The sequence below is a fragment of the Musa acuminata genome, chromosome BXJ2-8, assembly GCF_036884655.1.
Source record: "Musa acuminata AAA Group cultivar baxijiao chromosome BXJ2-8, Cavendish_Baxijiao_AAA, whole genome shotgun sequence".
NCBI lineage: Eukaryota > Viridiplantae > Streptophyta > Magnoliopsida > Zingiberales > Musaceae > Musa > Musa acuminata.
In genome coordinates this window covers 44,824,510-44,840,013 of record NC_088345.1, presented here as the reverse complement: position 1 = coordinate 44,840,013, position 15,504 = coordinate 44,824,510, and the positions used below count along the sequence as shown (strand labels likewise).

The window sequence follows — 15,504 nt, the reverse complement described above, 5'->3', positions numbered from 1 at the left end:
CTTTAGACTTACCATCCAGCTTGGACCTCTCATTATCTGGAACATGTACAAATGCACGACAACCAAACACTCTCAAATGCCTGTAGGAAACATATTTTCCTGACCATACATGCTCTGCAACATCACCATCTAGGGCTGTACATGGTGATAAGTTGTTCACATCAACTGCAGTCCTCAAAGCCTCATCCCAAAACCTTTTGGGTAGCTTGGCCTGTGAAAGCATACATCTGATCTTTTCCATGATGGTGCGGTTCATCCTCTCTGCAATTGCATTATGTTGAGGTGTACCAGGAACTGTCATCTCATATTGGATCCCATGTGACCTGCAATATTCATTAAACAATCCCGTATACTCACCACCATTATCTGATCTTATGCATTTCAATTTCCTTTCTGTCTCCCTTTCAACCCTGGCATGAAACTCTTTAAAGACATTAATAACCTGATCTTTGGTCTTCAAAGCATAAGCCCAAACTTTCCTGGAAAAATCATCTATAAAAGTGACAAAATAAAGTGCACCACTTATACCAAGAACATCAACAGATCCACGAGGAGTTTTTGTCCTCAAAGGACCACATACATCTGTATAAACATGGTCTAAGACATGTATTTTTCTAGACAAAGCAGCACTAGCAAATGAAACTCTATGTTGTTTACCAATCAAACAATCAATACAAGGGTTCAGATGTATACCTCTGAGATCTGGCAATACCTCTCTCTTGGAAAGAGCTTGCAGCCCCTTCTCGCTCATGTGTCCCAATCACCTATGCCACAACTCCATACTGAAGTCTTTCTCTGTAGCATTTAACTGCTCACCATAAGCTTTAGCCTGCAACCTGTACAAAGTATGACATTTCTTTCCACTAGCTATAACAAGAGAACCCTTACTGAGCTTCCATTGCCCTTTGTGAAATCTGCTTTCATACTCTTCATCATCTAGTCTTCCAACTGAAATTAAATTCAACCTCAAGTCAACCACATGCCTCACATCCTTAAGTACCAACTTGCAGCCAAGGTTGGTCTTTAAATGGATATCACCCATGCCAATGATGTCTGCTGTGTCATAGTTGCTCATCTTGACAACACCAAAGTTTCCAGACCTGTATGTAGCAAAAAACTCCCTCCGTGGTGTAGCATGATAAGAAGCACCTGTGTCAATCACCCACTCAAAATCCTAACACACACAAGAAAAAATATCATCAGAAGGAGACAAAATCAAATAATCACCACCCTGCACTGTAGTTGTAGTATTATCCTTTGACTCTGTAGACTCCACTTCTTTTCCCTTTTTCTTGTTCTTCTTAGGTTGCTTACATTGGTTCTTGTAATGTCCTTTCTCACCACAGTTATAGCAAACAATATCTTTTCTTGATCTTGACTTGCTCCTACCCATACGTGAACTGCTTCTAGACTTTGACCTTCTTCTGTTCTCTGAGATAAGTGCTTGTGAATCATTCTGAGATGTTGCCGAACTCTTTCTTCTCAACTCCTCATTCAACAAACTACTTGTTACTTGACTCATAGTGACAATACCATCTGGCGCAGAATTACTGAGGGAAACCACCAATGTCTCCCAACTTTCTGGTAATGAACTGAGAAGTAACAATGCCTGCAACTCATCATCAAGAGACATTTTCATAGAGGATAACTAGTTAGTAATACTCTACATTTCATTCAAATGCTCAGCAATAGAAGCACCCTCTCTATATTTTAGGTTCACAAGTTTTTTGATAAAAAAAAACTTTATTGCCAGTTGTTTTTCTTTCATAGAGACTTTCCAATTTTTTCCAAAGAGAATATGCAGAAATTTCAGTAGAAACATGGTGAAAGACACTATCATCAAGCCACTGTCTAATAAACCCAATTGTTTTTCGATCTAACCTCTTCCACTCATTATCTGTCATAGTTGTAGGTTTTGCACTATCCCCCTGCAAAGGTCCATACAAATCTTTGCAATACAAGAGATCTTTCATTCTTGGTTTCCATATCATCCGATTGTTTCCATTCAAACTAATCATGTGAAAAATATTACTGGCCTCCATGTTCAAATACAAAAATTAAATCACCAAAACTCTGATACTAGTTGATGGAGATATAAAAAGGAATAACCTTTGTATATGAACAAATACTAGAAGACCATAATACGCAGCGGAATAAAATGGAAACACAATCAAACAAAACACCAAGATATACGTGGAAAACCCCTTCAATGTGAAGGGTAAAAACCACGGGGCCAACTAGAGATAATCCACTATGAGAATAATGAATATACAAATCTTAATCTCTTGCCCAAAACCCTAGCAACAACCACAAGAGAATAACTGGGATACAAGGATCACGTCACTACCCACAATATCTAAAACCTCCCCAAGTAATCACAGCAAGAATCTACTGTAGATTTGATCTAACCTGAGATGAGAACACTGCTAGATGATTGAGAACAGTCTCTCTACGTTGTCCTTGTCTTCTTCCATTTCTTTCTCTTCCTTTTCTACCTTGTTCTCCTTCTTCTCTTTGGAAACTTGTGGTCCTCAAGATCTGCCTCGTTGCTGTCTTTTTATAACATTTTTCTGCTTCTAAAACGTAGCCACCACATCTCCCTAATATTAATTAGGGTTAGATTAAGAGGGGGTGTGGAATGTGGCTGAATATGGACTATCAGCCCAACAGGAGCCTCTCTCATGCTCGCTCGAGTCTTGAGGTAGTTTACTGATCGCTTTGTTTCTCGTTCCTGGTTCTTCAAATCGATCGATTCTTGTATGGCTGCGATATGCTCCAAGGGCATGCCCCCATTATTCTAGGGTTTTGGTCGCTGTGTCCAGAAATAATCGTTATAGGAAATGCTTTTGTTGTACGAATCAGTGAATGAAATCGAGTAACCACCTTCCGATCTATGAGTGTTGCGATGATCGCTATAATGGGGTTAGTGTAGGTGGTTCTTCTTTGTGTTCCTCGATGAGGAGGATAGGAAATGGTTCATGGAAGCGATGCAAGCAAAAACGATGGACGTGGTTTAGCGAACGAAGTTTGATCTCTCTTGTTCGTGACTCAAAAGGATGCTCTCGAGGCACAAGGGATCAAGCTAGAGGATATTTATTATAGGTAATGCCTTGGAGGTAATTATTATTGAACATGTACTTGTCTTTTAAAATACAAACTGTTATACAAAATTTTGATGTGCATAAACTGAAAATACTAGAGCTAATCGCAAATTACAATGGAACGATTACGTAGTCTAGTGATTTGCTATAGGGGCCAAATATTTTTCTTTATATGCTCATTAATCTCTTAATCTTCATTGAAACCACCTGTGTAATTTAAAATGGATAGGAACTAAAGTTAATCACTGGGTCAACACATGCTCTAAATCAGTAATCTTCATCTTTATTTTGATTATTGGTAAACAACAATAGCTAATCTAATATTTGGACATGATGAGAGGGTTCGAGTAAGAAAAGACTGTCCGTAAATGAAGTTCGAGGATTTGTCATGGTATAAAGCCATCACTAGGTTACGCCGCACTAGGTTATGTTGAACCTTGACGATGACATAAGCATTTGAGTGAGAAAAATTATAACATCTTAATTAGTCTCATATTAGAAGTGAGTAAGACTAAGATTCACATATAAGTGTCTGATAAGTATAGTACTATTATCAACTTAAGCTTAAACATTTTAACTAATTGTTTGGAGGTTAAGATCTAGTTAATATACGACATTCAGTAATTCAACAATATGCGACCATTCGTTTGTGTAATAAGTGGAGGTTTATTACTATGTTTTCTTCATCATTATTCAAGTGCATTGTTCTATTACAGCAGTATTGTAGTTTATCTTTGGTGAGCACAAAACTTATATTTGTTATGGTTTTCTGAAGTGCATGTTGGCCCCATAACACTATTCTTACAACCCTGTTAACAGAAGGATGGTGGTTTACATTCAGGAAGAACTGGCTTCATGCGTAGTACATTTAATTCACCATCCAGAACAAGGAGTTGATGGGCAAATTAATTTATGGAGCTTATAACTGCCAAAAGCGAGGGATTAAATATTAATTATGCTAGACTATTGTATAGAAGAGAGAAGATGGTCAACAGTCTCCTCTCAAAATAGAAATGCCACTAAAAAAAAAGGAGCAAGATTCCAGAATTGCACTTCTACATTAGAGATGGAATGCATGTAGCTAAATGAATTAGAATAGGAGCAAGATGAGGCAAATGGCAAAAATGGAAGTTAAACATAAATACGGTAATAAGATTTAGCGAGGGAGGGAGAATGAATTGCAAGGGGGTTGTTTAATCACGACAAACCTTAGATGTGATACGACTGTGATGTTGTGAGCCTGGCTTAGATAAGACATAATTAACTGGGAGGACTTCTGATTGTAGACTAGGGTCATAGGAAAGGATGTAAACGCCAAATGCTTCAGCAGGTAGATTGTTCTAGAGTATAGCAGCTAGAACTAGAAGATTTTTTACTAGTCATACTAGTGGAATTGGTCTGAGATATAGCAAGTTAGTTCCCCTTGTGCTACATCCGGAGGCTGGTTTTGTCATCATCTTGTAGTTGTATGGTGATGGAGCAGCAGCCATCACAACGTCAGACTAACTCACCATGTTTGTCAAGCTGCTGCAAGAGCAGATGGTAGCTTACACGCATGCCTTTGTTTCACAGCACCAACAAATGTTACTCTCTCTTCAGCCCGAGTACATTCAGCAAGATTCCCTGAGAAAAACCAGCAGAAGAAATTATGCAAATTAAATCAATAGTACAAACAATGAACGTTGCATAATTCGTCTGACTCAGTTATCATGTTGAACCATTAAAATGATAAATGCTTAACTGATTTTGTGGTCTTCTTCACTCATAAACACAGCAAGAAACCAAGTATTTGAGAATTTATTTCTCCTCAAAATGCTCATTCTTGACATTGACACTAGCAGGTTAACCAGGTATTCCTTGGTTTTAAAATTCACTTGAAATCTTCTTGTGCCAGAACATCCTTGGTCAATAGCTAGCCTTTTGTTAGCTCCTAATGTTGAGAATCGTTGCCTCGATCTGAAATCTGATCATTATCGAAGCGTGAAACATCCAGAAGCATAGTTCTCCAGGTTTAATTGAGCTCCCGATGTTCCTTCTCTTGCAAGAAAATTTTTGTCAGTTAAGGTTCCTAACTTACGAAATTCTATGATGATTTCAGGTATAGAAAAGAAAGAAAGCTTAACCTGAAATGTAGGATTGTATACCCCTTTGTTTTGTCTTGTTAGAATCTTATTTCAGCTTAACTGGATGCAGAGCTGTGGGTTGAAGAATCCTCACCTCAAATCGAGGAGAAAGCCAACACGCCTTCGGAGATATGTTACACAGAGTTGTGAGCGACGAATGAGAGATTCAACTCCTTAAACTTGCCTTCATCCAACTATGCTTCACAGATAGTTTAATTGCCCTCATGCAATGCTATCATGTTCGTACATCATCGACGGTTTGCGTTGCGTCATCAAATGTACGATACTTCTCTTGCAAAAAAAAAAAAAAGAAAAAGAAAAAGCAAACATGTAATAAAGGCAGAGTTAGAAATACCTGTTCCCGGTTTTTTCCCTATTACATTTGCATCCAACTGCACCCCATCAACGTCCTCATCTTCCGTCGCTTAATTAGTTTCTTCACCTTGGCAGCATCTACTGTCCTCCCAGCATCCGCCAGAGCGCTCGACAGAAGCACGCAGCTCCCTGCGCTCTCTGGCTCGAGTTCGAACAAATGCGAAGCTGCCAGTTCAGCGAGCTCCACGTTGCCGTGCTTCCGACTCGTCGCCAGCAATGCTCCCCACACAAACGCGTCCGGCTCCATGGGCATCTCTGCGATCAAGCGACAGGCCCCCACGAGCTCCCCAGTTCTGCCTAGCATGTCCACCATGCAAGCGTAATGCTCCAACCTCGGCTCTATCCCGTGTGCCTCCTCCATCAACCGGAACAAGCTCTTGCCCAGCTCCACCATTCCGCCATGGCTACAAGCGGAGAGAACCGCTATAAACGTCAGATGATCCGGTTTCGCTCTCTCACCCTCCATCTGATCGAAAAGCTGGATGGCCTCGTGGCAGTGCCCCTGATTCGCGTACCCAAATATCATCGAGTTCCATGACACCGTGTTCCTTTCCTTCATGCCATGAAAGATCTTGCTCGCTTCAGCCACGAGGCCGCATTTGGCGTACATGTCGATTAGCGCACTGCCGACGTACAAGTCCCGTGCAACTCCCGCGACCAGGGCGTAGCCGTGAATCTCTTTCCCGCGTCTCAAATCCACCAGGTTGGCGCACGCCGGCAGAAGACTACTGATCGTCACTGAGCTCGGCCGGATTCCTGCAGTCTTCACCATGTGCCTAAAGATCTCGAATGCCTTGCCGTAGTTGAAATTGACCACCAACCCAGATACGATCGAGGTCCAGGAAAACGTGTCGGGATCGACCCCGTCGGACTGCATCGACCTCAACAAGTCCATAGCTGTATCATCGTCGCCCTTGTGAGCGAACCCGAAAATGAGGGCGTTCCACGTTACGAGATCTGGTTTTACCCCCAGAGACCTCATCTTGATGGAGAGAACCATGGCGGCCTCTGCCGCGCCTTGGTGGGCGTAGCCCGAAACCACGGAATTCCAGACGACCAGATCCTTGTCAAGCGTTGCGTCGAACACATGGCGGGCGTCGGGAACTCGCCGGCACTTGCAGTACATGTCGATCAGGGCACTGCGGACGAAGGCGTCGCGGTCCAGCGAGGAACGGAGGGCGACGGCGTGCGAAGCTCGGCCGGCATCCGGATCGGCAAGGCGGGCGCAGGCTCGAATGACGCTGGGGAGGATGCAGCGGTGTGGGGCGAAGCCTTGCCCGCGCATCTGGTGGAAGAGGTGGAGGGTGCGGCGGTGGAGGCCCTGACGGGAGGAATGGTTGATGAGGGCGATCCATCGGCTGGCATCTGTCTTGGACATCTCCTGGGATATAACTGCTGCACCGTGGACTCATGCCATGGAGGGATGGATGGACGCAGAAGAGGAGTGACAGTTACTCTGACCGAGACCAAGGCGGCCTCCCGTTTGGATCTGGGCAGGACTTGCTATATTATGTGAGGACAGCAGCGTCCATCGAACCAAAGACTCCTCTATCCACCTCACGTTCGCCGATCTCATCCCGCAACCGAAGCCTTGGCATGTGGGGGGGGTGACGACAAATATAACCTCTTCCTCTCGCCACCCGAGACCTTCCGACCCATCATCTTCTCCCTCGCATCCTTCCGCTCTCGTGATCAACCATGGAGGTCAAGATCCCGCGACTAATTGATACCAAGGCCGGCAACGAGCGCAAGAAGCCATCCAGCCGGCTCCAGAAGCAAGCACCGGCGACGCTGCAGCTCGACGCCACGAAGCGCAACACCGCCTTCGTGATGGGAGCCGATGACGCCGCTGCTTCCGATCCCATCCCCTTGTTGTCCCCGCTCCTTCTGTCTCCTTCCCCGTTGTGGGACGCCGAAGAATCAAACTCCGCGGGGGAGGATAAAGGTGACGGCGGCGGTTCGCAGACGTCGTCGCCGGCGTCTCCGCCGGAGGGATGGCATCACCCGGCTCTGCCCGTGGCGGCGATGGAGCCCGCATCCCTGGTGCCTAGCTTTGAGTTACAGTGCTCAATGATGAACAATGTGCAATAGCTGGTTTGTTAGAAGACGCAACCACCTCCCTGAAGGTTTAGACGATGTTGTAGGCGAATTTGTTTGATATTACTTTTTCCTCTTAATCCTTCTCGTTGCCTATGATATTGTGATGCTGCCGCATCGGGTATCAGATGCCCTTTTGCTGTCGACCTGCTAGTAAAAAATAGATCCATTGAAGCTGTGGAATTTTGTGTGTTACAGAGGTAAAGTGAGTGTGCGCAATCAAGTGGAATAGAGAAACGGGACAGTGAGCTCACCATCGGAAAGAGCATCTCAGTGATAGGGCCGCGTTCCTCTGGATGGACAACCTCTCGATGGTGCTGTGGCTGATGATGTCGTCCTGCACCATCCTTGTTTCCCACATCTCGGATCTTCCCCTGGGAACTGTAATAAGCCCACAAGAGCTTCGAAGTCCCAGAATCGAAGAGAAAGAACGGATTACCGCCTGGATCTAGTTGAGCACGCTCTCCAGGGCTCTAGTGGATAAAATCGTCGCCGATCTTGCTGATGATGTCTTCCACCCCATGAACGGCCGGCGCCGAGGTTGTTCGCCATTTCCAGCGACCGATCGCCCCACCAGCGATGGAAGAATCCCTGAGAGAACCGATGAGAGGCGACGATTTGGGGAATGCAGGCCGTCCGCGAAGAGGATTCGCTAATCAGTGTTGGGGGTTATTCTTGGGATCTCTGCGAGCGGTGGGAAGGGGGAAGATGGTCTGTCGCTGAGGGAGGGCAACCCACTAAGCGAAGAATTTAAATCGAAGGCGAGGGCGGCGTCGGAAAGGCGTGCGCGCCAGATCTCGTCGGATCAAATTGAACCTAATGGAGCCGGATCGAACCAGATCGATACGGGTTATGCAGCGTAATTTATAGGTTAGATAATTCGGGTCGGGTTCCGACAAATCCTTGTAGTTGGAATCCGACCCGCGAATTCTACTCAAGTCCAACAGGGCGATAATGATTACATGGCGTCCTTCTATTGGTTACTTTATACACCAAATCCATCCTCATGCCACGTCACCAATTGGCACTCTATCGCCACGCTCACCATCCCACGTAGGACGGACTACGGTCTCCGCCTCCGCTCATGGCTCCTGCGCTCACCTCCCCCTCCTTCCGCCTCTACGGGAAACCTGAACTCAAACCAGGCAGAACCTCTTCAGCTTTGGGAAGCCGATGGGCGATGGCTCGTCGGAGGAGGAAGCGAAAGAATTAGATGGAGCCACAAACAAAACTAATTGTTTCTTCTGACTTCTGCAAGATTCCGGATGCAAAGTCTTTAAAAAGTTTAGCTTGAATACATTAACATGTACCTCTTCTATTTATACAGATTATGAGAGAGAATTTCACTTAACATAATAGAGAGATTTCCTCGTGTAGTTGGGAAAATCTTATTTGTTATCATGCCCCCAGGATGGTGCTCCTGTCAAGGATACCAAATCGATCAATGCTCTTGTCAAGGCTACCAATCTTGGAACGATGCAAAGTAAATAGTTTACGAGCCAGTGGCTTCGTGAGTAGGGCAATAACAGATCGCTGTTGCTGCTGTTGCTATTGCAGCGACGACGACGACGACGACTACAATAGAGGAGAAAACTATAGCAATAGAGAAAAATATAGCAATGCTGTAGCAAAAGAAGAAGAAACAGAGGATAGTAACTTGGGAGAAGAGTAGATCATTGCTACTGCAATTGTTGCGGTAGAGAGGGTTACTATGACAAGGACAACGACAGTGGCATTTCGCGCCTGGTGGCCCTTGTTTAGTTTCGAAGGAGGCCGACGCAACGATGAGTGGTCCACGAGGCAATAGGAGAAGGAGCCAAGATTCGATGGAGTCCGACGGGAAGACAGATCTACTTTGAGATGTTTAGAAGTGGCCTTTATGACGAAAGCTCTGATACCACGATAGAAAGAATAGAAGACAAGAGAATAGAAGATAAGCTTTATTGAAAAAACTATTAGCTTAAATGTATTAAGCTGTCAGTCTCATATTTATACAGATTAGGAAAGAAGAATTTCCCTCAACGAAATAAAGAGATTTTCTTGAAATATCTGACCTCTACCCAGCCGCCCGAGAAAGACGCTCGTTGCGCTCCTTCGTCAAGGATTCATCGTCCACGAGCTCGCCCGTATCGTCTCAACTTGTAAGGGTTGCACGTTAAGATTACTATAAGCTAAGCCCGCCAGTTCGTTCTTGGCACGTTGAGAAGGCCGTAATTTGATGTCCGCAGGAGGAGTCGAAGCGGCATTCTAGGACGCGGAGTCCATTGCCAAGGCCATCGGACCCGCCACCAAGGTGGTGTCACCATCTGGGTCGCCGACAAGGGGCCGTCGGCCGAGATCACCACCAAGCAGCCGCCTCCTCTGCCTTCGTCTTTGCCACAGCCTCGGCGTGGGCTCTTCTTGATTTCCTGAACGTTGCATGCACTTCCATGTGGTCTTCCAGTGAGTCATAGAAGACACAGTTTACAACATGTTCTAAGTGGGAAGGAGGGGCAGAGAATCTACCACATACTCTGAAGTGTGAGATTTAATGCCACAAGTGTCTGTTGGTAAAACGTGTCTGTCTTAATAATTGCTTCATCAGTACACTTGATTCCATATTCTCTTCAGGCCTTTAATAAAACATTGGCACGCAATGTATAATATGCCACAGTTGCAGTATTCTATCCCCTAAACAAAGGCTATAAGGTGTCACAGCATTGCCTAATCTCCCTTGATTAATACAACAGTACTCTCTTCACACACCCCAATTAGTCCTCATTCCTTCACCGAGTTGTATAAGCCCTCGTCCTCACAAACAAACAACTTCCCACCATGTGCTCACAGACACACACACTCTCTCTCTCTCTCTCTCGCTCTCTCTGTACTTCCCTACTCAACTAGCTAGCCTTTCATGTCCCAACGAAGAACAGGACAAAACCGATCTCCTTAATGACTCTTTTACTCGGATTCATCAGTAGATATAACTCTTTTCCCCAAGGCTCCATCTCTACCCCAGTCTCTTCTGGAGTCCATTTATGTTGCAGCAGTGGAGATATCACTATCTGGAGATAGTGATTTCATCAGCGTGCAATGACTAACACAATTATGATGCGATTCCATGGCGCTATTGGATTTGGAGCTTTGGAAAGGAAAGAAGAAAAGAACAGAAGCAAACAGATGGGTTGATGAGGAAGAGACATCTGATTCGAGCGCTGGAATGCTTCGGCAAAGGGAATCTGTGTACTGATGCATTTCAACTTTGTATATTCTAACACAGACTCAGATTTATTTCCAATGCTGGATTGTGTCAGTCAGTGATCTTTTACTAGTCTGAAGAAAGAAATACTCAAGAAGAACAAATAGGAGCCGTTTTATTGTCCTGCACTTAATTGCCTGCAGAGATAAGGATTCGTTTTATTGTCCTCTGTGCTTAGGGTGACAAGACACTCAAAACAAGTAGACAACTCACAAGCTATGTTCTTCTTTCTTCTCTGATGCAATATATGTGTGTGCAAGTATATACATATAGCGAATATGTGCATGTACACAATTTAGTCAATCTGCATTAAGAGTAGGATATAAAATTCTTATTATGCTAATGTAGATCTTTCTCAAAACAACAACCAATGACATTTTCTTGTAATTCTTATATTGCAGGCCTTTCTCAAGAAAAAAAAAAAAAGGATTATGTATTATAAATGATGTTATCATCAGGTCTTCAAGGATCATTTCGAGCCCTTTGGTGGTGTCTTCTTGCAGACAATCGTTAAGACCATTGCAAGCAATCATCAAACCATCGGTTTGATGATGGAACAGGCAATTTTCCACAAGAAGAATGATTCAGATTTGAGATATTTAAGAACACAACAAAAGGATCTGAATTCCTACTTAATTTTGAGAGGGGCATCTCCAAGCCTAAGTTCAAGATCCAAGTCTTCGACTGTGATAGGATTAAGAACCTCAAATCGATCTTGTTGCTGCTCTGCTGAAGATGCTCTCAAGAAGAAAGCAGGCGTTGGATGATCACATCTCCTTCTCTTCTTACGGTTGGCCTCCTCATCACAGACTTGTATGTCTCTCCATCTCCGGAGACCAAACTCCTTGGACCCCAAATCCTCTGCCCTAAGCTTTAGTTCCGGCACAAGTAGTAGATCCAGAGGCGTAGTCGTGGAAAGAAGCGAGTACTCCTTTACGTCCTCCCGAATGGTAGATGAAGAAAGGGAAGGAGAGAACAGGGTGTCCTCGATCCAAATCCTTCTGGTGGTGACTGGAGCAGGAACCCTAGGAGACACGGGTGATGCTAGAACACCAGAACTAGGGTTAGGGTTAGCAGCAGCACCGAGTGCTAAGGGGCTAACCTGCGGTTGACGTTGTTCTTCTGCGGCTTCCTCGCTGAGGCTCGCAGATTCCCTGAGCTTGGCTCGATCCCTTCGGTGCACGTTCATGTGCCCGCCGAGAGCTTGGGCCGATCGGAATTCTCGTCTGCAGAAGCTACACGAATAAGATCTCGGCGGCCATACGCAGCCTCCTAAGTGGCCTGCGGTGTCTTCAGCGAAGGCCTTCTCCTCCCATGACTCGTTGCAGGCGGATCCAACGATGAGTCCGGGGATCTGAGTGCTGAGGCGAGGCCCGCTCGTCATCCGCATCCAATATCTTGCCTGCTCCATCGCTCTTCTTCCTGGATGAAGAGCTCAGGTAGACACCGACGACTCAGCGGCTATGCACGGGTGCTTCCATGGAAGAGCTTGCAAAAGGTGGAATATGGTTGTAGGTAAGAAAGGTGCATGAGAATCTATGGGAGCGATGCAAGCCTACAAAGTCTCCTCAAGGTAAGTTCTAAGCCCTTTTCTTTGTCAAGACGCTTCTGATTTCATCTGTGGAGTTTGTTCTCCACCACCACCACCACCATCACCAGCGACTCGACGAGTGTTTTACTCAATTTTAATTGTAATTCAAGGTTGAATTCTCCCCATTCAATCGTACAAAAATCAACAACAATTAAGAGTCTCATAAAACAACAACTATTCTTCGTAATCTTCTCAGAAACCTACTACATCAATAGTCCAGTCTCTACTTTACTGCTCTTTTGGATTACGGAAAAGAAATGCCTATCAAATGACCTTGATTAGCAAGCATCAGTTTGTGCTTCTGGACCATTACTTGGATCAAAGCTTCCTTGTACCGCATGAGGTTGGTTGGGGTCTGCATTTGCTTCTTCCAGATTAGGTCAATGACCGGTCAACTAAGTTTATCATGAAAGGTCGTCGTTGGAGAATATGTTATCTGCTTCTTAGTGTCATCATTTTCTATTGCTGTATATCTCTGTCAGCATGTGATAACCAGTGCGAAACAATTACTTCTTGACTGTATCACCAGGTGACAAATGCCTCACCAAACAAACATCATTTCACTAAGAAACCATTGCTTTGGTGATAGTGATAGGGCTGATACTGAAGCTGTTTAGTTTGCTGCTTCGGTAAGACAGATGAAATATAAGTGAGCGATCTCCAAATTCCATTTGAGAAGACGAATTAACAAAGGATGGTGAGGCCCTCCGTTCTACTTGCAAGCTCATCCTCAGAAGGGGACGGATGGTTACCTTTGTCCTGACTCTCTCTCTCTCTCTCTCTCTCTCTCTCTCTCTCTCTCTTCCTTTTAAGACATTTTCTTCAAAGAAAGTTCACAATGGCCTTGTTATTGGTTTGGCACTTCTCGCTGAACGCATTTTGGGACGAAAGTTACTACTGCTAATTATTAAGAGCAAGTGCAAGATATGAATGCAGAAATAATAGAGCTGATTAAACTTGAAAATTGAATTACCATGGGACTGTAAACTCGACTGTTTAACGATCTACCATACGTGTTTATGAAGCATGAATTCATTTATCTCAACGATATTCCTGTGTGCGGAGACTCTTCATGATCCATAATGATCTCATCGAGGGACTCGTTACTGAATGTTAGGCAACCGTATAATCTTCTCTTTTGCAGAGTAGCCAGCCAGTAACGATGGTTGTCCTGCAAGGAACCCACAGGCAGAGATCGGCTACAAAACTAGGATTTAAGGTACATAATTGTCGGTTGGAATTTTTATTTTTCTTGTGATCCAGTTGGACTGGAATCAAGAACAGCTCAAAGCATTGAATGCCTCGGTGGATGACACCAGATACTTGTGTTTCCATTCTTCCCCTACTGGATTTTGGATGCACTCTTGATGAATGAGTGACCATTTCTGCAATAATTTGTCTGACATGAGAGGTTTCATCATGTGGTATAAAGTGCTGATGCAGTAAGATTTTTGTGGTGGAAAGCAAGTTTTTATCATGTGGTATAAAAAATCATGTGGGAAGATTTTGAATAATGGATTCAGGGACTGTTCATCTTACATCATGATCAGTAATTGATCAACAATCCAGTATTTGTTTTTCTTGAGGCTCTTCTCCACTTGTTCCTCATAATGTGCTCAAGCAAACTATCTCCTTTGAACTCTCCGAGGCTAAATTTCACTACTTCTTATCCATAGAACAGTTCTCTCCATTCAGACCACTCGCACATTTCCTGAGAGAAATCAAGAAAATATTAGGTTAAGAACAAGTTGAGATGCTAAACCTCTAAAACAGGAAGTCATTTTTATGTAACCCCCCCCATTTAATCCTTTCATCTCAGAGATTTCTTTCTGAACCAGATCTCCTCCTCCTTATGATTTAGAAAGACAAATCTTGGAGACAAATTATGTTGTCTGCACTATCTTGGAGCTTTTGAAGTACCATGCAATCAAATGAAGAAGAAAAATGATCCACTCCATTGCCTTTGTAGGGGTCAATTGATATGTTTGCATGGTATGTTTAACATCTCCCGCAGTTTATTTCTCTACATCATCACTTGACGAAAATTAACTCTGCACTCCCATTGAGCTACCCATCAAAATGGTAGCAATCACTTTCGAGTGCATTATTTTTTGGGTGTATTTTGTTGACTGCATCGTACGTAACTCGGCCGTGTCATTGTCGCTGTGAGGATTGTGGGGCGGGTGCAGAAACAATCAGAAGACGAGGAGGCCCACAACATATAGATTGTGCTACAAGAATCTTTCATTACGATCCTCGACAAGTCTCCAAGCTGATAAATCTGATTAGTTTAATGGATCTTGTAACTATGCAACCAAAGTTTTTATGCAAGTGGTGAAGAACGACCTCCATTGAACTCAAATTCTTTGCGTTGAAGACAATCCTACTGCTCTTCCCACGATCTCACTTTGTAGTGCATCATAAACAATATGGAATGACTGTTTTCTGAAGGGTCTTTTCTTCTGCTGACTGAAAATATCGACATGGTTTAGTGGAAAGAACAGAACCTAAGGTTGACATTGCATTGTCAGGTTGAAGATGAAACGTGAGAGGGTTCAACAGCCCAGCCACCAAGCTTAAATGATTGAGGTCCTGAGCCGATCTCGATTACTTATACATGTGTAGAGGTAAAACTGCATCCATTGATCCTCTCCGAACCTCACACTCGTGATTTTTGTTAACATTGAAGCCATGGTGGTTCAAATTAATTTTCTCCAGGTTTTGAATATTCAAAGAGAAAACTTGAGATTACTACTCACTGAAGAAATTGATGTCTTTGGGATTCATAAATCTTTCAATCCAAAATAACAATTACTCGAGTTTATCGTGGAGTGCCTTCAAATCACTGCATCCGATGAGACCAGATTGCATATTGAGTTATGTGGGCTTCAAGGCCCAACTTACGGACAATGTGTAGGAAATTAAAGGGCCTCTCTGGGTTCGACGTTAAGCCCAAATATAAGGGTCGGCCCATCACTT

General features: G+C 44.0%; 1 protein-coding gene across 8 annotated transcripts; it reads right to left on the bottom strand.

Moving 5' to 3' along the window:
* Nucleotides 1-4,456: 4,456 nt before the first annotated feature.
* On the bottom strand, nt 4,457-8,425 carry LOC135584612 (pentatricopeptide repeat-containing protein At5g59600-like). Of its 8 annotated transcripts, none has more exons than XM_065121802.1 (5): nt 7,951-8,425; nt 5,319-7,843; nt 5,225-5,247; nt 4,843-5,133; nt 4,457-4,724 (listed from the first exon to the last, which is right to left on the bottom strand). In XM_065121802.1, exon 2 carries the CDS (start codon nt 6,975-6,977, stop codon nt 5,601-5,603), a length of 1,377 nt encoding a protein of 458 aa, XP_064977874.1. In that variant the 5' UTR covers nt 6,978-7,843; nt 7,951-8,425; the 3' UTR covers nt 4,457-4,724; nt 4,843-5,133; nt 5,225-5,247; nt 5,319-5,600. The 8 variants fall into 8 exon arrangements, with proteins under 8 accessions (XP_064977874.1, XP_064977877.1, XP_064977878.1 ...); XM_065121805.1 differs by having other exon boundaries at nt 5,225-5,456; nt 5,580-7,843; XM_065121806.1 differs by having other exon boundaries at nt 5,225-5,418; nt 5,580-7,843.
* Nucleotides 8,426-15,504: the final 7,079 nt, after the last annotated feature.

Bases quoted from the DNA above. Each gene is read 5' to 3' on its own strand.
- LOC135584612 (XM_065121799.1), bottom strand. From the start codon at position 6,977: ATGTCCAAGACAGATGCCAGCCGATGGATCGCCCTCATCAACCATTCC.